This window comes from Nerophis ophidion, linkage group LG14 (assembly GCF_033978795.1).
Source record: "Nerophis ophidion isolate RoL-2023_Sa linkage group LG14, RoL_Noph_v1.0, whole genome shotgun sequence".
NCBI classification, from domain to species: Eukaryota; Metazoa; Chordata; class Actinopteri; order Syngnathiformes; family Syngnathidae; genus Nerophis; species Nerophis ophidion.
Genome location: NC_084624.1, coordinates 17725068 through 17751981, shown reverse-complemented (window position 1 = coordinate 17751981; position 26914 = coordinate 17725068). Strand labels below are relative to the sequence as shown.

Sequence of the window (26914 nt, the reverse complement as noted above, 5' to 3'; positions counted from 1 at the left end):
TTGTAAAATATGTGGATGGAAAGGGGGGTGATGTTCATATGTTGTCAATATTCACTGTTTTATCCTTCATAGTTTAATACTGTACATCCCACATTCTTTATTGTCATGTATATCCCGGGTGCATTCCGTCTTTCATTACGTTTTTAGCATTCGATCTGACATTATTGCAAGGTTTTGTATTAGTGTTCCTAAAAATAGATATACCGGCCCCCAGAGACATTTTTTTCTCCGTCAAAATAAATGCCTGGTGAACATATAAACTTCTCCCTATCGGCGCATTATGGATGTGGCAACAGCAGAAGTCAAACTGATTTGCGGGTGTGTCATTTGTTGTGAGTTTATGCACTGTGTTGGTTTTGTTCTCTGAACACGGTGATGTTCATGCACGGTTCATTTTGTGCACCCATCCATCCATCCATTTTTTTACCGCTTATTCCCTTTTGGGGTCCAGTAAAGAAAAATCATATAACTTGGTCTTGAATTAGAGAGTTTTTTTTTTTCTCCCACTAAAGAAGGGTTCTGTGAATGCACATCTGAAACTGGTGGGGTTTGGTACGTCCAACAAGGTTAAGAACCACTGCTATATATGAATATAAATGTATAATAGCGTCTTTACACAAATTGCATATTTTTTACGAACGCATTGATGGATTAGATAATATTAAAGTGAACAATATATGCAATTGGATGTAGAACATTTTTCTGTCAAAATTTGAAAGAATACTGAATGCACTTAGTCAGAAAGGTCTTTATTATTTACAGCCTTTTTTTGCAGGCCACATAGAATGATGTGGCAGGCCAGATTTGACTCCCCAGCCTTAGGTTTGACACCTGTGATTTAAAGAATTACGTGTACGACTGTCAATACTAAATGAGAGAAGATGGCAATATATTTAGATTGATTTGGTGCCCTCATACTTAATACTTAAATGATTCACCACATTAGAACTGCATATATTTTCATATTTAGAGTCCAACAAATGTATAACACATCCACAATTATAGGAAAACGTGTGAATATAAATGTTAATGTATTTTATAATGCATGTGTCTTTTCATGGGAGTATGAGCTTTATTTTGTAAGGACACTATCTCGCGTAAAATTGACGCAACTTTTCTGTGCACAGCAATCCACCAAGAAGAAGACCAAATAGCTGTAGTTAAAAAACCGTAGTCGACCTGCACAAGACTTGCTTGAAACTGACAAAAAAGTGCCTTGTTGATGGTCTTGTAGTCTATTCCAGTACATGACTTATGTTCACGTTTAATTTGTACTTGACATGATGTCAAAGCGTTTTTTTCCTTATTCTTTTCTACCACACTTGTGAACAGACAGGAATTTCATGCCGACCCTTGACTAATCGCAATAGTTTAGCCGTGGCCTCTGGGAGGAGCCTGCTAAATGGAGCCTGTTGGCCATAAAACAAAACGCAGATTTGGAATACTTTTAGTGTGGCCTTTTTATGCAATACTAGTTTAAAAGCCTCTAGGTCACAGGTGTCAAACTCAAGGCCCGGGAGCCACTTCGTTTTATTTGGCCCCGGAAAGCCTGGAAATAATATGCATTACTAAAGTACTGTAACTTTTCTTACTAAACATATTGTTTATTTCTATTTTGGGAGAAAACAAATATTTACTCCATGTATTCGCAAATTATGTCAACTTAAATATTGTCTTTTCATCCATCCATCATCTTCCGCTTATCCGAAGTCGGGTCACGGGGGCAGCAGACTAAGCAGGGAAGCCCAGATTTCCCTCTCCCCAGCCACTTCGTCCAGCTTTTCCCGGGGGATCCCGAGGCGTTCCCAGGCACCCACATAGTCTTCCCAACGTGTCCTGGGTCTTCTCCGTGGCCTCCTACCGGTTGGACGTGCCCTAAACACCTCCCTAGGGAGGCGTTCGGGTGGCATCCTGACCAGATGCCCGAGCTACCTTATCTGGCTCCTCTCGATGTGGAGGAGCAGCGGCTTTACTTTGAGTTCCTCCCGGATGGCAGAGCTTCTCAACTTACCACCCAGCAGAAGAAACTAATTTCGGCCACTTGTACCTGTGATCTTAACCTTTCGGTCATGACCCAAAGCTCATGACCATAGGTGAGGATGGGAACGTAGATCGACCGGTAAATTGAGAGCTTTGCCTTCCGGCTCAGCTCCTTCTTCACCACAACGGATCGATGTAACGTCCGCATTACTGAAGACGCCGCACCGATCCGCCTGTCGATCTCACGATCCACTCTTCCCCCACTCGTGAACAAGACTTCTAGGTACTTGAACTCCTCCACTTGGGGCAGGGTCTCCTCCCCAACCCGGGGATGGCACTCCACCCTTTTCCGGGCGAGAACCATGGACTCGGACCTGGAGGTGCTGATTCTCATTCCGGTCGCTTCACATTTGGCTGCGATATTGTCTAATTAAATATTGTCTAATGATGCAAAAATATATTACCAAACATTAAAAAAAATTTTTTTAATAAAAATAAATATTAATAATAATGATTTCAAAGCAAGCTATCCATCAAATTGTGCAATGTAAAAGTAACAATAGATTTCATGGTAAAATTGTGAAATTTACTGTGGTTTTTACAGCATTTTTTTCTAAATGAAAAAAAAACAGTACTTTTTTTACTGTATTAAATTGGTGGCGTTTTGGCATTTACAGTAATACACTGAAAAATGTAGTTGTTGATTTGCAGTAAAACAAAACAAAAACAAAAAAATTGGCAGCTCAGGTGCCAAAATTTTTCCTGTAGAATTAAAGTTAAGTTAAAGTACCAATGATTGTCACACACACACTAGGTGTGGGGAAATTTGTCCTCTGCATTTGACCCATCCCCTTGATCACCCCCTGGGAAGTGAGGGGAGCAGTGGGCAGCTGCGGTGCCGCGCCCGGGAATCATTTATGGTGATTTAACCCCCAAATGCACTTTTTTACTTACAGTAAGAAATCAAGTACATTTTATAGTAAAATTCTGGCAACGGAGATGCCTTTTTTAACCATAAAAAACAGTAATACTGTTTTTCCATTTACAGTAATATACACTACATTTTGATGTGAGATTATTGCAACTTAACATATGTTTTAGTTTTTAAAGAGCTGCAGCTGGAAACATATTTCTTTCATTTGCATGCTTTTCAAGGCAGCTTATCAGGAGTTTTGCCTTATGAATCTATTACCGAATGATTGATGTTAGAGCTTAAATTATGACCAAAAACCAGTAAAATTCTTAATGTTGTTTTTGTAATTTTGCTGTACGCACAGACCTGCAAAGACAACTAAAAACACTTTTGTGTTCCAATATGTGACGTCAACAGCAATCGCTGAACAACAAACAGACTAAATATAGTGAACCAAATCCATGACCACACATTTTAAAAAATGCACACAAACTTTAACAGATACACAACTAGAAAACATGGCTTGACACAATTACATTGGAATTTCTGTTTAAAAGGGTCATATCCTACATTTCCAACATTTCAGACTTAAGTAAATGTTTAAATTGTGCGGATCACAGGTTTGGCTACTCCGAAAATGTGTGTAGTGCCGGTTACATGAACGTTTTTTTAAAAATGTTATGGTGGTTGCTATATTCCTATTGAACCAGTGAATTAAATCATAGACTTTTCTAAACACTGCTTTTGCTACATACTGTAACTTTTTCCTTATATCGCATGCATGTGTGTAAGTGGGGTATAGATTACAAGATTAGACCAAAAAGAGAGCGGATTGCAGCTCATTCAAATGCAAGCTCCACCTATGCAGCTTCAAGTCTCATCTTCTTACAAAGAACCTGGCCTACATTTTTTTTTTGTCATTTAAAATAACTTTTTGATATTGTTTGTGTATATATGTGTGTATAGTGTAATAGTTTTCTATAAGAATATTGTCTGTCTATCTGTGTTGGCCCTGCGATCAGGTGGCGACTTGTCTAGGGTGTACACCGCCTTCTGCCCGATTTTATCTGAGATAGGCTGCGACCCCGAAGGGAATAAGCGGTAGGAAATGGATGGATAAAAAATCTACAAAAAAAAAAGCATAAAAAATTGTGTAATAATCAGGGGTGTAACGGTACACAAAAATTTCGGTTCGGCACATACCTCGGTTTAGAGGTCTTGGTTCGGTTCATTTTCAGTACAGTAAGAAAACAACAAAATATAAATGTTTTGGTCATTTCTTTACCAAATTTGTAAAAAAATGGCTTTATCCTTTTAACATTGGGAACACTATAATAATTCTGCCCACGTTAATCGACATTAAACTCCCTCAAATTGTTGCTCAGATTAAATGAAATGACAAAACGTTTCTTCTACATATAAAAAGTGCAACATTAAATTAAGTTTCAAGTCAACTCATCATGCTTAATTTATCACAGCATTTGGGAAGCCTGTAGTAGATTTTTATTATGTAAATGTTATATTTTTATCAACATGTGATAACAGGGACCCTGCCATTCAAAGCTTTTCTGTCCGAAAAACACATACACACGCACACACCGCAAAATGAACTAACGTTACGCTAAAAGCTAATTAGCCTTCACCTCAAGCCAGAAGTGTGAGCGAGCTGATCTGCAGTTTAAGTTTCTAGAACAGTGGTTCTTAACGTGGGTTCGATCGAACCCTAGGGGTTCGGTGAGTCGGGCTCAGGGGTTCGGCGGAAGTCAAAACACACCCAACTCATCGTGCAAATAAAAACTTCTCCCTATCGGTGTATTACGGATACGGCAACAGCTGACTGATTTGCAGGTGTGTAATTTGTTGTGAGTTTACGCACTGTTGGTTTTGTTGTTTGAACAAGGTTATGTTCATGCACGGTTAATTTTGTCCACCAGTAAAAACAACATGGTAACACTTTAGTATGGGGAACATATTCACCATTGATTAGTTGCTTTTTAACATGCAAATTAGTAACATGTTGCCTCTTAACTATTAAGTACTTATTAATGTCTTATTCGGCATGGCGTTAATAATACCCTAACCCTATAATCCCAACCCCAACCCTAACCAAATAACTATAAATTAAGTCTTTATTACTTAGAATATGTTCCCCTAGTGTCCAAATTACTCTAAATTAAGTGTGTGTTACTTAGAATTTGTTCCACATACTAAAGTGGTACCAAAAACATACAACTTAATCTTGAATTTGAAAAAAAAAACAAGAAATTTAATTTTTTGGTGAATGCGCATATGAAACCAGTGGGGTTCGGTACCTCCAACAAGGTTAAGAACCACTTTTCTAGAAGGTCAACGGGCTCATAGTGATGTTAGTAGTAGTTGACTGGGGGGTGTTTATTATCATTTGGGGAGAGTACGCTGCCTTATGCTCACCTGCTAAACACCTATTTGCTCGACACTACATGCGCTCTGAATACGCACTGCTGATTGGCTGTTACCGCTCTGAATACGCACTGCTGATTGGCTTTTACCGCTATATATGTAACCAATCAGATGGTTGTGTGGGTGGGACAATGCTGGGTGCTGAGACAGAGGTAGAAGAAGCAAAGCAGCTTGTTAAGACTTTAGCTTAGAAACTCGTTCGGTACACCTCCGAACCGAACCGAAACCCCTGTACCGAAACGGTTCAATACAAATACACATACTGTTACACCCCTGGTATATATGTGTGAATAGTGTTACAGTTTTCTGAAAGAATGTTGTCTGTCTATCTGTGTTGGCCCTGCTATGAGTTGGCGACTTAACCAGGGTGTACCCCGCCTTCTGCCCGATTGTAGCTGAGATGGGCCCAAGAGCCCCTTGCAACCCCGAAGGGAATAAGCGGTAGAAAAATGGATGGATGGATAAAAAAAATCTACTAATAAAATGCATTAAAAAATGGTGTAATAATAGTATTGTCTGTTAGAAGCGGCCCTCTGAGCCCAAAAATAACTGGGATGTGGCCCTCTGTGAAAACGACTGACACCTGTGCTCTAGAATGAGCAGGGTAAGACATCTTTAAAGGCCTACTCAAATGAGATTTTCTTATTTAAACGGGGATAGCAGGTCCATTCTATGTGTCATACTTGATCATTTTGCGATATTGCCATATTTTTGCTGAAAGGATTTAGTAGAGAACACCCACGATAAAGTTTGCAAATTTTGGTGCTGATAAAAAAGCCTCGCCTTTACCGGAAGTCGCAGACAATGACGTCACAAGGGTGAGGACTCCTCACGTCCACACATTGTTTTTAATGGGAGCCTCCAGCAGCAAGAGCTATTCGGACCGAGAAAACGACAATTTCCCCATTAATTTGAGCGAGGATGAAAGATTCATGGATGATGATATCGATAGCGAAGGACTAAAAAAAAAAAAAAAAATTAAAGGTTAAAAGAAAAAAGGCGGTCGCTTTGGGACGGATTCCAAAGTTTTTAGACACATTTACTAGGATAATTCTGGGAAATCCCTTATCTTTCTATTGTGTTGCTACTGTAGTGTTTTAGTGAGATTAAATAGTACCTGATAGTCGGAGGGGTGTGTCCACGGGTGTTTTGAGGCCAGTGTCTGAGGGAAGTCACGGCAGATACAAGGACGCCGCAAATTACACAGATCTTTGGTAAGAGGCGACTTTTTAACACAATTTTCTCACCGAAACCTGCCAGTTGACAAGTGGTCGGGAACCATGTTCGCTTATAATAATAATAATAATAATAATAATGATGGATTAGAATTATATCGCGCTTTTCTATTGTTAGATACTCAAAGCGCTCACAGAGAAGTGGGAACCCATCATTCATTCACACCTGGTGGTGGTAAGCTACATCTGTAGCCACAGCTGCCCTGTGGTAGACTGACGGAAGTTTGCGCCAACGGCCCCTCCGACCACCACCAATCATGCATTCATCATTCATTCACCCGTGTGAGCGGCACCGGGGGCAAGGGTAAAGTGTCCTGCCCAAGGACACAACGGCAGCGATTTGGATGTTAATAGGTGGGAAGCGGACCTGCAACCCTCAGGTTTCTGGCACGGCCGCTCTACCCACTACGCCTGCCGCTTGACCGCTCTGATCCATAGTAAAGCTTCACCTCTGGGAATTTTAAACAAGGAAACACCGGCTGTGTTTGGAAGTCACGGCAGATACAAGGACGGCGCAAACTCCACAGATCTTTGGTAAGAGGCGACTTTTTAACACAATTTTCTCACCGAAACCTGCCGGTTGAAAAGTTGTCGGGAACCATGTTCGCTTGACCGCTCTGATCCTTAGTAAAGCTTCACCTCTGGGAATTTTAAACAAGGAAACACTGTGTGTTTGTGTGGCTAAAGGCTAAAGCTTCCCAACTCCATCTTTCTACTTTGACTTCTCCATTATTAATTGAGCAAATTGCAAAAATTCAGCAACACAGATGTCCAAAATACTGTTAAATTGCTCGATGAACAGAGACGACTTTTAGCCGCAAAATAGTGCTGCGCTTATATTTCCTGACAGTCCGTGACGTCACGCGCACGCGTCATCATTCCGCGATGTTTTCAACAAGAAACTCCGCGGGAAATTTAAAATTGCAATTTAGTAAACTAAACCGGCCGTATTGGCATGTGTTGCAATGTTAATATTTCATCATTGATATATAAACTATCAGACTGCGTGGTCGGTAGTAGTGGGTTTCAGTAGGCCTTTAAAGTGTTGTACAAATCAAACCTTATCAAAGTAGGCTGCAAATTGTCATGAGGTACAATCATATCACATTTGTTTCATGGATGTATTTGTCATACTAATAGTGAAGATGAGCTAAAGAGGATTACAACCTTCAGTGTTGCTGCTCCAGTCTGCTAATGCCGAGCCGCAGGTCTGCTGCGTGACGGAGAGTGGACTCTGCCCAACCACGCTGTCGACCGCGATCCCCGCCGAGCTCCTTTCTTGGCGCTCATCGATGCTTCCGCGCTGGAGCATGTGGCCAGACTTGACAGACGAGGTGCCGTGTGTGTCCAGAGTGTAGCTGTGCCCGTCAACACAACGCCACACGGCCTTGACAAAGCCCCAGCACCTGCCCTCCAGCACCTCCTTCAGGTCAGGGCAGGACCTGCATGCCTCTGCGTGGTGGTGAGCCCACGACACCAGCTTGTGCAGGCACTTGGTGTCTGAAGAAAAGGATGGTAATGCTGCTGAGAAAGCAGAAGGTCTTGGAACACATTCACGTATGTGTTTTTGTTCAAAGTAAAAAGGCAACGAATGCTTCTCTTACATGTCGACTCATGGCTCACTGAAAGTTTTGAAAACATCGGATGATGCCTGGAATAAAAACAGAGGACGACAAGATTTGGAAATTAGCATTAGCTATAAACTCTCTGTACCGCACATCAGTTCCATTAATCGTTGTGGAACTATGCTGAACTGCATCTTCCCTATTCAAAAAATTATATTCTAATACCACCGATCAACTGCAATTTATTTTGATTTTCACTCTACATCTCGTTGTTCATTGTGTTCTGAAAATGTTATTAATTGATTATTAATATGGTAGGCGATTAGACAACAACAGAGCTACACAACAGCTCAGCGCACAATAGCACACAAGCTAGACATAGGTAATAAATCGCTCGCTAGTGTTACCCATACTTGCCAACCTTGAGACCACCGAATTCGGGAGATGTGGGGGACGGGGCCGGATTTTGGTGGTAGAGGGTTGTATATTGTAGCGTCCCGTAAGAATTAGTGCTGCAAGGGTTTCTGGGTATTTGTTATGTTGTGTTTCAGTGCGGATGTTCTCCCGAAATGTGTTTGTCATTCTTGTTTGGTGTGGGTTCACAGTGTGGCGCATGTTTGTAACAGTGTTAACATTTTTTATACGGCCACCCTCAGTGTGACCTGTATGGCTGTTGACCAAGTATGAATTGCAGTCGCTTATGTGTGTCTGTAAAAGCCGCGTTTATTATATGGCGGACATGACAACAGGTTGCAAAAGACGCCAAAGTCGGTGCCTTTAATGAACGCTCTAAATATTGTTGTCCAGGTGGAAATAGGGAGAAATTCGGAAGAATTGTTGCCCTGGGGAGGTTTTTGGGAGGGGCACTGAAGTTTGGGAGTCTCTCGGAAAAATCGGGAGGGTTGGCAAGTATGGTGTTATCATATCTGAGTTTTTGTGTAGAAATATGGGGAAACAACTACAAATGTGTGCTTAATCCCCGAACGGTGTTACAAAAAACAAACAATTAGAATAATACATAATGATGAATATAGAGAACATACAAACCCTTTATTTATTGAATCACAATTAATGAAATTCAACGATTTGGTGTATTTGCAAACAGCTAAAATTATGCATAAAGCAAACTATAACCTGCTGCCCGAGAATGTACAACAATTCTTCTCAACAAAAGAGGAGAAATATAACCGTAGAGGAAAATATAATTTAAAACATTTTGTTTGCTCGTACAACACTTAAAACTTTAAGCATATCCGTATGTGGAATTAAATTACGGCATGGATTAACCAAATGAATCCAAAAAAGCAACAGTATGATTCAGTTTAAGAGACTGTTCAAACTAAAAGTGTTCACAAAGTACAAAGAACAAGAATTATGATGAACATCTTGAAGCCTTTTTTTTTTTTAAGATAAAGATTATTTATGTATTTAATATGTGTTTACTTAATATGGTATGTTATTTATTTATTCACTGTTATTTTACCGAGAACAAGTAAATGGGATACAACCGCTATGGTATGAAAAGGGGTAGAGTTAAAGGCCTACTGAAAGGAGATTTTCTCATTGAAACGGGGACAGCAGGTCCATTCTATGTGTCATACTTGATCATTACGAGATATTGCCATATTTTTGCTGAAAGGATTTAGTAGAGAACATCGACGATAAAGTTCGCAACTTTTGGTCTCTAATAAAAAAAGCCTTGCCTGTACCGGACGTAGCAGACGATGTGCGCGTGACGTCACTGGTTGTAGGGCTCCTCACATCCTCACATTGTTTATAATGTGAGCCTACAGCAGCAAGAGCTATTCGGACCGAGAAAGCGACAAATTCCCCATTAATTTCAGCGAGGATGAAAGATTCGTGGATAAGGAAATTTAGAGTGAGGGACTAGAAAAAATAAAGTTTAAAAAAAATAAAAAGGCGATTGCATTGGGAGCGATTCAGATGCTTTTAGACACATTTACTAGCATAATTCTGGGAAATCTCTTATCTTTCTATTGTGTTGCTATTGTTTTAGTGAGTTAAATAGTACCAGATAGTCAGAGGGGTGTGTCCACGGGTGTGTTGACGCCAGTCTCTGAGGGAAGTCACGAAGCTGCAGCAGGACGGAAGCTCCGCTGATCTCCGGTAAGAGGCGACTTTTTACCACAATTTTCTCACCGAAACCTGACGGTTGACAAGTGGTCAGGAACCATGTTCGCTTGACCGCTCTGATCCATAGTAAAGCTTCCCCTCCGGGAATTTTAAACAAGGAAACACCGTGTGTTTGTGTGGCTAAAGGCTAAAGCTTCCCACCTCCATCTTTCTACTTTGACTTCTCCATTATTAATTGAACAAATTGCAAAAGATTCAGCAACACAGATGTCCAACATACTGTGCAATTGCGCGATGAAAAGAGGCGACTTTTAGCCGTAAGTGGTGCTGGGCTAATATGTCCCCTCCAACCAATAACGTCACAAACATGCGTCATTATTCCACAACGTTTTCAACAAGAAACTCCGCGGGAAATTTAAAATTGTAATTTAGTAAACTAAAAAGACCGTATTGGCATGTGTTGCAATGTTAATATTTCATCATTGATAAATAAACTATCAGACTGCGTGGTCGGTAGTGGTGGGTTTCAGTAGGCCTTTAAATAAGCTCAGCTTTCTCTTACTCCTTTTCAGACATGCTGTAATGAAACAACTGGAAATATGTGATGCATTACATTGTATCTTGTTCATGTTTGAAATAAACTCAAACTAAATTGAACAGTATTTCTTATGGAAATACTAGCTTGGGTATTTAACTGACATTTGGGAGGAAGTGCAAATGAAATGTGGGGTGCTGTAGATTTACTATTTTGAGAGCAAATACTGATCTTACCTGCTTTTGGGGTTGTCTTTGCCAACAGGCAGCACATTAACCATCTGTAGAAAGTGCAGCAGGATGCTGTTGCATTTGTAGAACTTGCTGTGACATTTCTTACAAACAAATGCAGATAATCGGGGATCGGGGTCCAACTGCACCCCAACCAGTCGTTGGAAGTCAGCGTAGAACAAAGCGGGCGACGGGGCTGCAGCATACTCTTTGTCCTCAACGACATCCAGAGAATCCTGAGGCCATTTGCTGAAAGCATGTCGCAAACTCCGTGCGGAAAACTTTCCGTGGCACAGCCTGCAGACGGCAGCGGACAGTCGACCTGTTGGGATAAAGCACAAAACCAATCATAGTAAGATGGAAATTCATCTTGTTATGTGAAACATTTGCTATTAAATACCAGAGGTGAGTATAAACTGCATGTACTCATTTACTCCAGTAACTTGTTGGATACATTGTACTTGTCAGAGTAGTTTTAATACAACATATGTTTTACTTTAAAAAAAAAAAAAAATCCCACTTTTAAGATTTTCTTTCTGACTGCTACATGAATTGTTTTTATATCATATTTATTTATATTCTATTGATTACTGTTAGCAATTCATTTTGCTCGTTAGAGACTTCTGTCACGTGACTTTGTTTTACCAATCAAACTCAGCCTGGCAGTCACATGACCACAGTCAAAAACTGCAGTGTAAAAAGTGAAACGTCTCCGATGTTTACCTTTGAACTAAGAAAAATAATATTTATATAATTCGCTGTCATTTGTGACAGTAGAAATGTTTACTTTTCAGTCTGCAAGAATTCCACTTCCAACTAAAGAAAACGTATTGACGGTAAGTTCAAGATGTTTGTATGTTATACGTGTGCATATGATAACATTAGCAAGTGATTTTAAAAAGATGCTTCGATCCCTGTCTCTCGCATGCACACATGCAAAAAGACACCAGCTGAGATTAAAATGTAGGTACAAAAATTTACCAACTAAATACATCAGAAGTTATTCACCAGTTACTCAGTACTTCCGTAAAAAAAACATTTCACTGAAAACTTACTTTATCGAGTAATAATTTCATGACAATGTTTACTTGAGTCATAGTACTCTAAAGCTGGGGTCCCCAAACTACGGTCCATGGGCCAAATCTAGCTTGCTATTGCCCAATAACTACATATACATATATATACATATATATATATATATATATACATACATACATACATACACACACGTGTACATATACATATATATATATATATATATATATGTCTATACAGGTACACACGCACATATATGGACACTTGTGTACAGAATATGGGTGGGGTCCCATATACACATTGTATATATACACATATATATATATACATATATATATATATATGGGCTTCACGGTGGCAGAGGGGTTAGTGCGTCTGCCTCACAATACGAAGGTCCTGCAGTCCTGGGTTCAAATCCAGCCTCGGGATCTTCCTGTGTGGAGTTTGCATGTTCTCCCCGTGAATGCGTGGGTTCCCTCCGGGTACACCGGCTTCCTCCCACTTCCAAAGACATGCACCTGGGGATAGGTTGATTGGCAACACTAAATTGGCCCTAGTGTGTGAATGTGAGTGTGAATGTAGTCTGTCTATCTGTGTTGGCCCTGCGATGTGGTGGCAACTTGTACAGGGTGTACCCCGCCTTCCGCCCGATTGTAGCTGAGATAGGCGCCAGCGCCCCCCGCGACCCCAAAAGCGAATAAGCGGTAGAAAATGGATGGATGGATGGATATATATATACATACACACAATGTATGGTAAATGGGTTACACTTGTATAGCACTTTTCTACCTTTTTAAGGAACTCAAAGCGCTTTGACACTATTTCCACATTTACCCATTCACACACTGATGGCGGGAGCTGCCATTCAAGGCGCTAACCAGGACCCATCAGGAGCAAGGGAGAAGTGTCTTGCTCAAGGACACAATGGACGTGACTAGGATTGTAGAAGGTGGGGATTGAACCAGTAACCCTCAGATTGCTGGCATGGCCACTCTCTCAACCTTGCCACGTCGTCCCCTGTATATATTTGTATGTATGTATGTATGTTAAACAAAATAACTGAGCTACTCACTGGAGGTGTTGGACTTGATTTCGGTCTGCTTGTGCTGGTTGGTTGAAGTGTAGTTAGCATCTGTAGTAACACGTTGTAGAGCAGGTGTTGCTGCATGGACGTTCTTCTGAGCTCTTTGGTTTCCACGTGCCCTCTTCTCAGCTTCACATGGCCTTGAGCCCCGACGTTTCCTCTTCATTTTATTCAGCAATGAAGTCTGTCAGCAGCTGGTTTGGATGATGGATTCCTGCAGCAAAAATATGTGCAAAATGATTTTAGTTCAATAACTGGTTTACTGTATTATAATGACAGTGGGGGGGATTAATATTTGATTCCCTATGAGTTGGGAAATTGTGTTAGATGTAAATATAAATGGAATACAATGATTTGCAAATCATTTTCAACGCATATTCAGTTGAATATCCTACAAAGACAACATATTTGATGTTCAAACTGATGAACATTTTTGTTGTTGCAAATAATCATCAACTTTAGAATTTGATGCCAGCAACACGTGACAAAGAAGTCGGGAAAGGTGGCAATAAATACTGATAAAGTTGAGGAATGCTCATCAAACACTTATTTGGAACATCCCACAGGTGTGCAGGTTAATTGGAAACAGGTGGGTGCCATGATTGGGTATAAAAACAGCTTCACAAAAAATGCTCAGACTTTCACAAGAAAGGATGGGGCAAGGTACACCCCTTTGTCCACAACTGCGTGAGCAAATAGTCAAATAGTTTAAGAACAACAATTCTCAAAGTGCAATTGCAAGAAATTTAGGGATTTCAACATCTACGCTCCATAATATCATCAAAAGGTTCAGAGAATCTGGAGAAATCACTACACATAAGCGGCATGGCCAGAAACCAACATTGAATCCCAACAGATCCCTCAGACGGCACTGTATAAATAAACAACATCAATCTCTAAAGGATATCACCACATGGGCTCAGGAACACTTTAGAAAACCAATCTCACTAAATACAGTTTGTCGCTACATCTGTAAGTGCAAGTTAAAGCTCTACTATGCAAAGCGAAAGCCATTTATCAATAACATCCAGAAACGCCACCGGGTTCTCTGGGCCCGAGATCATCTAAGATGGACTGATGCAAAGTGGAAAAGTATTCTGTGGTCTGACAAGTCCACATTTCAAATTGTTTTTGGAAATATTCGACATCGTGTCATCCGGACCAAAGGGGAAGCGAACCATACAGACTGGTATCGACGCAAAGTTCAAAAGCCAGCATCTGTGATGGTATGGGGGTGCATTAGTGCGCAGGGCATGGGTAACTTACACATCTGTGAAGGCACCATTAATGCTGAAAGGTACATACAGGTTTTGGAACAACATATGCTGCCATCTAAGCGCCGTCTTTTTCATGGACGCCCTTGCTTATTTCAGCAAGACAATGCCAAGCCGGATTCAGCATGTGTTACAACAGCATGGCTTCGTTAAAAAAAGAGTGCTGGTACTTTCCTGGCCTGCCTGCAGTCCAGACCTGTCTCCCATTGAAAATGTGTGGCGCATTATGAAGCGTAAAATAAAACAGCGGAGACCCCGGACTGTTGAACGACTAAAGCTCTACACAGAACAAGAATGGGAAAGAAGTCCCCTTTCAAAGCTTCAACAATTAGTTTCCTCAATTCCCAAACGTTTATTGAGTGTTGTTAAAAGAAAAGGTGATGTAACACAGTGGTGAACATGCCCTTTCCCAACTACTTTGGCACGTGTCGCAGCCATGAAATTCTAAGTTAATGATTATTTGCAAAAGAAATATAAAGTTTATGAGTTTGAACATCATATATCTTGTCTTTGTAGTGCATTCAATTGAATATGGGTTTAAAAGGATTTGCAAATCATTGTATTCCGTTCATATTTACATCTAACACAAATTCCCAGGTTTGTAAAAGTCAACTTGTTTTTCTATTCGACAAGTACTTCAACAGAAGACAGAAGTGGGACATTTAGCTTAATGGCAAAGACAACTCCCTGACTATGGCAACACACTATAGACCAGGCCTGGGCAATTATTTTGACTCGGGGGCCAAATTTAGAGAAAAAAAATGTGTCTGGGGGCCCCTATATCTATTTCTAGGAAAACTCATACAAAACTTCACAATTAAGTCTGATTGAATGCGAAAAATGTTATGACAGACCGCCTTAGAAACAGAATTTTGATTTTTTTTCTATGAACGATAAAACCCTGAATATTGAAAACATATGAACGTCACACCCGTCTCTCAATCGACATATTTTACAATCAAGCCAAATGCAAAAAACACAGCGAAATATGAACGTGGAAGGTAAAATAACAAAAAACATCTACAATTTGATACATCTAATATATCACTAAGCTTTACAAATGTATTGTCAAAATCTCCTTCCACGTCTGTTCCTGACACACACATTTCAGGCTGGCCGCTCTGGAAACACTCTGTGGAAACGCTCCCCACCCGCACTGCTTGGTGCCTCGTCTGACCTGCTGTGACGTAGATTACCATAGTAACTAGTAGAGTTGTACGGTATATGGGTATTAGTATAATACCGCGATACTAATGAATCATATTTGGTATCATACCGCCTCTGAAAAGTACCGGTCCGCCACACCCTAAGATTTTTGGTTAAAATAATTTCAATAATGCATTTTTTCTGGTCCCCTTTATTTAGAAAAGAATCGAAAAGTATCAAAATAATATTGGTATCAGGACAACACTAGTCACTAAAATATCATGCAAAAGCGCAGATTTCAACCATTGAAATATGTTTTGTAGTTCAAGACATATGGTAATTTGAAAACATCACTGCATATCATAATGGCAACTACACTTTCCATCTTAAAGATCTAAAAAAATTATTCGGGAATGTCCGGCAGAACAAATGTGGCCCCCGGGCCTTAATTTGCCCAGGTCTGCTATAGTCTATACCAGGGGTCAGCAACCCAAAATGCTGAAAGAGCAATATTGGAACAAAAATACAAAAAAAACAATCTGTCTAGAGCTGCAACAAATTAAAAGCCGTATATAAGTCTTATAATAAAGGCAATACATGATGTAAGTGTCTATATTAGCTATAAAAGCCTACTATCAACATGAGTATGTGTCGCAGGCTGAAGCAAATCTTTGTTGACAGAAATGTTGAAATTTAATATTTATTCTACACATTTTTACATTAGAAACCATTAGTAAATCAGAGGTTACTCAGAAGGTGAGATAACTCCGGGAAATTACTGGCTTTTATTGGCCAAAAGTATAGATGTGTGTGTCCAACAGCAGGATGTCTTCTTTTAATAGATTTATTTAGTGGAAGCCCGTAAAGATATTTTCGTTCAGTTTTGTCTAAAAGCGCCAAATTTGGCACAGGTGTAGCTCAGGGCAAACTTAAATGATTTAGTTAGGGCAGTCGTTCTCAACCTTTTTTTCAGCGATGTACCCCCCGTGAACATTTTTTTAATTCAAGTAACCCCTAAGCATTTTTGGTTGGAAAAAAGGGATAAAGAAGTAAAATACAGCACTATGTCATCAGTTTCTGATTTATTCAATTGTATAACAGTGCAAAATATTGCTCATTTGTAGTGGCCTTTGTTGAACTATTTGGAAAAAAAGATATAAAAATAACTACAATTTTTTTTTTAAATAAACAAGTGATTCAATTATAAATAAAGATTTCTACACATAGAAGTAATCATCAACTTAAAGTGCCCTCTTTGGGGATTCTAATAGAGATCCATCTGGATTCATGAACTTAATTCTAAACATTTCTTTACAAAAAAAGAAATCTTTAACATCAATATTTATGGAACATGTCCACAAAAAAATCTAGCTGTCAACACTGAATATTGCATTGTTGCATTTCTTTTCACAGTTTATGAACTTACATTCATATTTTGTTGAAGTATTATTCAATAAATATATTCATAAAGGATTTCTGAATTGTTGCTATTTTGAGAATATTTTTTAAAAATCTCACGTACCCCTTGGCATACCTTCAAGTACCCCCAGGGGTACGCGTACCCCCATTTGAGAACCACTGAGCTAGGGCACCCGCCCTAGTGACCTAAGGTCTCTAACATTTGAAACAAATGAGCTAAAAATGTAAACTTGGTGTCTATTTCATGTGTTTTGCCAATTACAAATGTGTTGGAATGCTCATTTTTATTTTCGGATGTGTCTAGACCCCTAATTCGCATATTTCCAACTGGCGTTTTGTTATTCTGAAGACATTGGACGTGACTTGGGCATTATTATGAGTAAAACCTGGTGCAACATGCATGATTCTTTTCTAATGTTTGTATGAAATGTTGAGGGGGGTCGGCTGTGGTTGTGACATTTTGAAGACATTGGTTTTGCTTAAAGGGCAACGACACTGACTTTCTCTACTTTTAGGTTTCTGTTTCAGTTGAAACAGAAACTTATATTGCAGGAGGAAGGGGGCTAACACTGAATTTTTCTACTTTTACTAATGTTACAATGAAATATATCTGTAGCTTTACATTCTATATGTGTTGAAATATATATGCAATACATTTTGGTAGATAATGGCTATGTTGTTAATATGGAAATTAAAGTGCTCTAATAAATAAATGATCTTAAATCAGATCATTCTACTATTTTTCTGATGCTCAAAAAACCTAAAATAGTTTGCCAAAAGTATCAAAAGTTAAGGTAGACCTAATTTTTACATAGCCGCCATCTTGGAAATATGCTAATTAGGTGTCCAGACACACCCAATCATAAAGATTTCTCAGTTCCATTTCGAAAGTAATGCAAAAATAGTTTATGAACAGGTCGATAGATACCTTGCTACTAATAAACTCATGTACAAATTCCAATCCGGCTTCAGAACTAACCACTCCACTGACACATGCCTTCTCTATCTGACCGACCACATCAAACATGAGGTGGACGCGGGAAATACTGCGGCATAGTCATGCTGGACTTTCAGAAGGCCTTTGACACAGTTAACCACACTATACTGTTGGATAAGCTCAGAGCAATAGGTTTCTATAAAACCTCATCAAGCTGGATGCAATCTTATTTGGAGGGGAGGAAATAAGTGGTAGAGGTGAACGGCACCGTGTCCCCTCCCCTCTCAGTAAGCTGTGGAGTCCCCCGAGTCAGTAAGTATATGCCATCAGCATGCGACTGTGAATTGTTCCTGTTTGCGGATGACTCGGCCCTGCTGGTATCCGGCAAGGACAAGTCACAGGTGGAACAAATCCTCAGTGCCGAACTCCTTAATATTTGCACCTGGCTCGCTGACAACAAGCTATCCATACACGTAGGTAAAACGAAATCCATCCTATTTGGGTCCCATATCAACCTTAAGATAGTCAGTGACTTCACTATAAAAGTGGGTGAGATTGTTATCACCAGGAAAGATGAGATCACTTACCTAGGTTCCATTCTATAGGCTAATCTTTCCTGTGATAAAATGGCAACTAAGGTAATCAAAAAGGTCAACCAAAGAACGAGATTCCTCTACAGAATCTCCTCTCTGGTCAACAAAAGCACCTTGAAGATTCTAGCGGGAACTCTCGTTCAACCCTTTTTCGATTACGCTTGCACCTCCTGGTACCCCAGCACCTCCAAAACCCTCAAATCTAGACTCCAAACATCCCAGAACAAGCTACTCCGGTTACTTTTAGACCTCCACCCCAGATCACACCTCACTCCAACCCACTTCTCCAAAGTGGGCTGGCTCAGGGTGGAGGACAGAGTAAAACAACTTGCACTGAGCCTAGTCTATAAAATCCGCTACACCTCCCTGATACCGAAGTACATGTCAAACTACTTCCTTAACGCAAATGACCACCATAACCACAACACCAGGTGGAGCTCCACAAACCACGTTAAACCCAGATTCCAATCTAACAAAGGTCTTAACTCATTCTCTTTCTATGCCACATCAATGTGGAATGCACTCCCAAAAGGTGTAAAAGTAAGTTCATCTCTATATTCCTTCAAAACCGCTATAAACATCAATGTGGAATGCACTCCCAACAGGTGTAAAAGTAAGTGCATCTCTATATTCCTTCAAAACCGCTAAAAAACAACACCTCCAAGCAACATCCACCCTTTACTTACACCCTCCCCATTCATATCCCATCTCCCCGGATTGTAAATAACCTAATGTAAATAATCAAAAGTATTTCTAATGTATATACTTGTTATTATGGTATCTGAACTCACTATGTTCACTGCTCGCTGTACATATCCTACAAAGTCAGACCTACACTGTTTCAAGGTCCATTTCTCTGTTGATGCAAATGTTGATGACTGAAGTACTGATATCAACCAAAGCTCCTCATCCCACCCCCCGGATTGTAAATAATGTAAATAATTCAATGTATATACTCTGATGATTAACCTGTGTGATGACTGTATTAGGCTGATAGTATATATTTGTACCATGAATTGATTAACGTGGACCCCGTCAAGTTGAAAAACTTATTCGGGTGTTACCATTTAGTGGTCAATTGTACGAAATATGTACTGAACTGTGCAATCTACTAATAAAAGTATCAATCAATCAATCAAAAGATTAACTTTTATTAATCATATTTCTAATTGTCAAAAAACATAAAACAGACACAAAGTTTGGATTTGTAGCTCATCTGGTTCAAATGTAAAGGCAAAAGCGTGTTCAGGTGGTGGCCATATTGGATCAGCCGCTGTGGCGACCCCAAAGGTCACCGGCACGGGCGCCCTAGCCAAATCAATTAGGTATGCCCTCAGCTACACCTGTGCCAAATTTGGCGCTTTTAGACAAAAGTGAACGAACACACCCAAAAATCTCTTTAAGGGCGCCGACTAATTACAATCACTGGCAAGCTAGGTAATGTTCGCTGTGGTCTGGAACAAAAAGGCACTCAAACAACTATCTGAAATTCAGCCAATATTACATACAGATAATCAGAGGTGGGTAGAGTAGCCAGAAATTGTACTCAAGTAAGAGTACTGTTACTTTAGAGATGTATTACTCAAGTAAAAGTAAGGAGTAGTCACCCAAATATTTACTTGAGTAAAAGTAAAAAGTATGTTGTGACAAAACTACTCAAGTACTGAGTAACTGAAGAGTAACCTGATTGTTTCAAAGTAACTAAAATAGAATGCAACAAAAATATATATATAAACAAAGTGCAAAGCCATAGGCTCACTCAATCTCAAGAAATAACTTAAATTTGGAACACAGCATCATCGTTTTCACAGCTTTTTTGTTGTTAGAGGTAGAGTGTTTTAATCTAGAGTTCTAAATCTTTTATAAAGGCACAAAAAACAGGTCGGGTATTGAGAAACTTACATTTATGAATATAAAACTTAGCCAATAGTAAAATGAGGTTGCAAAGGTAAAATTAATTTTCAAATGTTTTTTCAATACAATGTAAAACCAAATATATGTTATTTAATATATATTATTGTTTTAGTTGCTTAAGAGATATTCCTGGTTCTGAATTTGTTCATTGCTATTTTCATGTTTTTGTGCATTACTTGTTGCCATCAATCAGGTCCATTCCATCTGTCATACTTGATCATTTCGCGATATTGCCATATTTTTGCTGAAAGGATTTAGTAGAGAACATCGACGATAAAGTTTGCAACTTTTGGTCGCTAATAAAAAAGCCTCGCCTTTACCGGAAGTCGCAGATGATGACGTCATAAGGGTGAGGGCTCCTCACGTCATCACATTGTTTATAATGGGAGCCTCCAACAAAAAGAGCTATTCAGACCGAGAAAACGACAATTTCCCCATTAATTTGAGCGAGGATGAAAGATTCGTGGCTGAGGATATTGATAGCGAAAGACTAGAAAAAGTAAAAAAAAAAAAAGGCGATTGCATTGTGAGCGATTCAGATGTTTTTAGACACATTTACTAGGATAATTCTGGGAAATCCTCTTATCTTTCTATTGTGTTGCTAGTGTTTTAGTGAGATTATATAGTACCTGATAGTCGGAGGGGTGTGTCCACGGGTGTGTTGACGCCAGTCTCTGAGGGAATTAGTCACGGCAGCAGCAGCACGAAAGAAGTTCCGCTGATCTCCGGTAAGAGGCTACTTTTTACCACAATTATCTCACCGAGACCTGCCGGTTGACATTTGGTCGGGATCCATGTTCGCTTGACCGCTCTGATCCATAGTAAAGCTTCACCTCCGGGAATTTTAAACAAGGAAACACTGTGTGTTTGTGTGGCTAAAGGCTAAAGCTCCCCGCCTCCATCTTTCTACTTTGACTTCTCCATTATTAATTGAACAAATTGCAAAAGATTCAGCAACACAGATGTCCAGAATACTGTGTAATTATGTGATTAAAGCAGACTACTTATAGATTGGATCGGGCTGGAAAATAATGTCCGCTACAACCTGAGACGTCAAACGCACGCGTCATCATACCGCAACGTTTTCAACAGGACACTTGGCGGATAATTTAAAATTGCAATTTAGTAAACCAGAAAGGCCGTATTGGCATGTGTTGCAATGTTAATATTTCATCATTAATATATAAACTATCAGACTGCGTGGTCGGTAGTAGTGGGTTTCAGTAGGCCTTTAACACTGTTAGAAATATGCGCCTCATTGTGAACCCACACCAAACAAGAATGACAAACACATTTCGGGAGAACGTCTACACCGTAACACAACAGAACAAATACGCGGAAACCCTTGCAGCACTAACTCTTCCGGGACGCTACAATATACACCCCCGCTACAACAAAACCCCCCACCTCGACTCAGGGAGAGCATGTCCCAAATTCCAAGCTGCTGTTGTGAGGCATGTTAAAAAAAATAATGCACTTAGTGACTTCAATAATAAATATGGCAGTGCTATGTTGGCATTTTTTTCCATAACATGAGTTGTTTTTATCTTTGGAAAACCGTGTTGCATTGTTTATTGCATCCAGCGGGGCATCACAACAAAATTAAGCACATAAAAGTGTTAATTCCACTACTGTATATATCGGTATCGGTTGATATCGGAATCGGTAATTAAGAATTGGACAATATCGTGATATCGGCAAAAAAAAAGCCATTATCGGACATCTCCTCTCTGAGCTGCTACCTTACCGTGGTAGAGGAGTTTGCGTGTCCCAATGATCCTAGGAGCTATGTTGTCTGGGGGTTTTCATGCCCCCTGGTAGGGTCTCCCAAGACAAACAGGTCCTAGGTGAGTGATCAGACAAAGAGCAGCTCAAAGACTTCTATGGAATTACAACGAAATGAACCCAGATTTCCCTCGCCCGGACGTGGGTCACCGGGGCCCCGCTCTGGAGCCAGGCCCGGAGTTGGGGCACGATGGCGAGCGCCTGGTGGTCGGGCCTGTTCCCATGGGGCCCGGCCGGGCACAGCCCGAAGAGGCAACGTGGGTCATCCCTCCAATGGGCTCACCACTCATGGGAGGGGCCATAGAGGTCGGGTGCATTGTGAGCTGGGCGGCAGCCGAAGGCAGGGCACTTGGCGGTCCGATCCTCGGCTACAGAAGCTAGCTCTTGGGACGTGGAACGTCACCTCACTGGGGGGGAAGGAGCCTGAGCTAGTGCGCGAGGTAGAGAAGTTCCGGCTGGATATAGTCGGACTCACCTCGACGCACAGCAAGGGCTCTGGAACCAGTTCTCTCGAGAGGGACTGGACCCTCTTCCACTCTGGCGTTGCCGGCAGTGAGAGGCGACGGGCTGGGGTGGCAATTCTGGTTGCCCCCCGGCTCAAAGCCTGTACGTTTGAGTTCAACCCAGTGGACGAGAGGGTAGCTTCCCTTCGCCTTCGGGTGGGGGGACGGGTCCTGACTGTTGTTTGTGCTTACGCACCAAACAGCAGTTCAGAATACCCACCCTTTTTGGGTACACTCGAGGGAGTACTGGAAAGTGCTCCTCCGGGTGATTCCCTTGTCCTACTGGGAGACTTCAACGCTCATGTTGGCAACGACAGTGAAACCTGGAGAGGCGTGATTGGGAAGAATGGTCGCCCGGATCTAAACCCGAGTGGTGTTTTGTTATTGGACTTTTGTGCTCGTCACAGTTTGTCGATAACAAACACCATGTTCAAACATAAGGGTGTCCATATGTGCACTTGGCACCAGGACACCCTAGGCCGCAGTTCCATGATCGACTTTGTAGTTGTGTCATCGGATTTGCGGCCTCATGTTTTGGACACTCGGGTGAAGAGAGGGGCGGAGCTTTCTACCGATCACCACCTGGTGGTGAGTTGGCTGCGATGGTGGGGGAGGATGCCGGACAGACCTGGCAGGCCCAAGCGCATTGTGAGGGTCTGCTGGGAACGTCTGGCAGAGTCTCCTGTCAGAGAGAGTTTCAATTCACACCTCCGGGAGAACTTTGAACATGTCACGAGGGAGGTGCGGGACATTGAGTCCGAGTGGACCATGTTCCGAACCTCTATTGTCGAGGCGGCTGATTGGAGCTGTGGCCGCAAGGTTGTTGGTGCCTGTCGTGGCGGTAATCCCAGAACCCGTTGGTGGACACCAGCAGTGAGGGATGCCGTCAAGCTGAAGAAGGAGTCCTACCGGGTTCTTTTGGCTCATAGGACTCCGGAGGCAGTGGACGGGTACCGACGGGCCAAGCGGTGTGCAGCTTTAGCGGTCGCGGAGGCAAAAACTCGGACATGGGAAGAGTTCGGGGAAGCCATGGAAAACGACTTCCGGACGGCTTCGAAGCGATTCTGGACCACCATACGGCGCCTCAGGAAGGGGAAGCAGTGCACTATCAACACCGTGTATGGTGCGGATGGTGTTCTGCTGACTTCGACTGCGGATGTTGTGGATCGGTGGAGGGAATACTTCGAAGACCTCCTCAATCCCACCAACACGTCTTTCTTTGAGGAAGCGGTGCCTGGGGAATCTGTAGTGGACTCTCCTATTTCTGGGGCTGAGGTCGCTGAGGTAGTTAAAAAGCTCCTCGGCGGCAAGGCCCCGGGGGTGGATGAGATCCGCCCGGAGTTCCTTAAGGCTCTGGATGCTGTGGGGCTGTCTTGGTTGACAAGACTCTGCAGCATCGCGTGGACATCGGGGGCGGTACCTCTGGATTGGCAGACCGGGGTGGTGGTTCCTCTCTTTAAGAAGGGGGACCGGAGGGTGTGTTCCAACTATCGTGGGATCACACTCCTCAGCCTTCCCGGTAAGGTTTATTCAGGTGTACTGGAGAGGAGGCTTCGCCGGATAGTCGAACCTCGGATTCAGGAGGAACAGTGTGGTTTTCGTCCTGGTCGTGGAACTGTGGACCAGCTCTACACTCTCGGCAGGGTTCTTGAGGGTGCATGGGAGTTTGCCCAACCAGTCTACATGTGCTTTGTGGACTTGGAGAAGGCATTCGACCGTGTCCCTCGGGAAGTCCTGTGGGGAGTGCTCAGAGAGTATGGGGTATCGGAATGTCTTATTGTGGCAGTCCGCTCCCTGTATGATCAGTGTCAGAGCTTGGTCCGCATTGCTGGCAGTAAGTCGGACACGTTTCCAGTGAAGGTTGGACTCCGCCAAGGCTGTCCTTTGTCACCGATTCTGTTCATAACTTTTATGGACAGAATTTCTAGGCGCAGTCAAGGCGTTGAGGGGTTCCGGTTTGGTGGCCACGGGATTAGGTCTCTGCTTTTTGCAGATGATGTAGTCCTGATGGCTTCATCTGGCCGGGATCTTCAGCTCTCACTGGATCGGTTCGCAGCCGAGTGTGAAGCGACCGGAATGAGAATCAGCACCTCCAAGTCCGAGTCCATGGTTCTCGCCCGGAAAAGGGTGGAATGCCATCTCCGGGTTGGGGAGGAGACCCTGCCCCAAGTGGAGGAGTTCAAGTACCTAGGAGTCTTGTTCACGAGTGGGGGAAGAGTGGATCGTGAGATCGACAGGCGGATCGGTGCGGCGTCTTCAGTAATGCGGACGTTGTATCGATCCGTTGTGGTGAAGAAGGAGCTGAGCCGGAAGGCAAAGCTCTCAATTTACCGGTCGATCTACGTTCCCATCCTCACCTATGGTCATGAGCTTTGGGTCATGACCGAAAGGATAAGATCACGGGTACAAGCGGCCGAAATGAGTTTCCTCCGCCGGGTGGCGGGGCTCTCCCTTAGAGATAGGGTGAGAAGCTCTGCCATCCGGGAGGAGCTCAACGTAAAGCCGCTGCTCCTCCACATCGAGAGGAGCCAGATGAGGTGGTTCGGGCATCTGGTCAGGATGCCACCCGAACGCCTCCCTAGGGATGTGTTTAGGGCACGTCCAGCTGGTAGGAGGCCACGGGGAAGACCCAGGACACGTTGGAAAGACTATGTCTCCCGGCTGGCCTGGGAACGCCTCGGGATCCCCCGGGAAGAGCTAGACGAAGTGGCTGGAGATAGGGAAGTCTGGGCTTCCCTGCTTAGGCTGCTGCCCCCGCGACCCGACCTCGGATAAGCGGAAGATAATGGATGGATGGATGGATATCGGACATCTCTAAAAAATATAATATTGCTGCATAATTGTGAAATTTCTTATCGGAAAAAACGAGTGCTTGTGATGCGTTGCTGAGTTGAAAAATGTATTATTAGTTCGCGGTGTCAATCCATTATTGACATCTTTAAATAATAAAATGTATAATAGTTGACTTTGTAATCGCGCTGCGTACAAACGCCCACCCAAACACGCTAGCAGCATTAGCTGGTGGTTAGCCTAATCATACTACGATGACTGACAAGTTATAGGCGAAAATGTATTACTAAACATTGACGTATTATTGTTTGAAAGAAAGTCTACCTTGGTCACTCCCAGCGCTAGAAACAGTGAATATGTTCCATGACAGCTGACATCCTCTCGGAAGTATTTTGGTCTTATGTTCCTTCAGCGTCTTCTTCTTCTTCTTCTCCTTCTCCTTCTCCCTCTTCCATGTATTCTGGCGGCTCGCGGCCATAACTTAGAAGTTGCATACCGCCATCTGCCGTACGGGAGTATAGAGCATGTGCTCGTTCCATCCAACCATCTATCCATTTTCTACCGCTTATTCCCTCTGGGGTCGCGGGGGGCGCTGGTGCCTATCTCAGCTACAATCAGGCGGAAGGCGGTGTACACCCTGGACAAGTCGCCACCTCATCTCAGGGCCAACACAGATAGACAGACAACATTCACACTCACATTCACACACTAGGGCCCATTTAGTGTTGCCTATCAACCTATCCCCATGTGCTCATTGTGTTTTTTAATTGATTGATTGCAACTTTTATTAGTAGATCGCACAGTACAGTACATATTCCGTACAATTGATCACTAAATGGTAACACCCGAATAAGTTTTTCTACTTCGGGGTCCACGTAAATCAATTCATGGTGTATTCTCCTCCATACCAGTGGTTCTCAAACTTTTTTCAGTGATGTAACCCCTGTGAACGTTTTTTAATTCAAGTACATCCTAATCAGAGCAAAGCATTTTTGGTTGAAAAAAAAAGATAAAGAAGTAAAGTACAGCACAACGTCATCAGTTTCTGATTTATTAAATTATATAACAGTGCAACATATTACTCATTTGTAGTGGTCTTTCTTGAACTAATTGGAAAAAAAGATATAAAAATAACTAAAAACTTGTTGAAAAATAAACAAGTGATTCATTTGTAAATAAAGATTTATACACATAGAAGTAATCATCAACTTAAAGCATACTTGCCAACCCTCCCGGATTTTCCGTGACACTCCCGGAAATCAGGGCCTCTCCCTCCCAAAAACCTGCCGGAAGAAATTTTCTCCCGAAATCTCGCGAAATTCAACATGCACAGTTCGAAGCTTGAAAAGGAGGTTGGCAGGCGGATCTGACGGCATTTAAAGTCATTTTTAAAAACGACTGCTAATCCTCCTCCTTTCCGGCCGGACGACCCAGGAGAATTAA

General features: G+C 42.0%; 1 protein-coding gene across 1 annotated transcript in view; it reads right to left on the bottom strand.

The window, feature by feature from the left end:
- LOC133568228 (zinc finger protein 276-like) overlaps positions 1–25930 on the bottom strand; it is a 57107-nt gene extending 31177 nt beyond the window's left edge. The window contains exons 1-5 of the mRNA XM_061920029.1: positions 25796–25930; positions 13099–13324; positions 10998–11313; positions 8172–8218; positions 7735–8091 (exon numbers count right to left, since the gene is read on the bottom strand). Of these exons, the coding sequence (XP_061776013.1) occupies positions 7735–8091; positions 8172–8218; positions 10998–11313; positions 13099–13276 (898 nt within the window). The 5' untranslated portion in view covers positions 13277–13324; positions 25796–25930. The remainder of the gene's footprint in view (positions 1–7734; positions 8092–8171; positions 8219–10997; positions 11314–13098; positions 13325–25795) is intronic.
- Between the last annotated feature and the right edge of the window lie 984 nt (positions 25931–26914).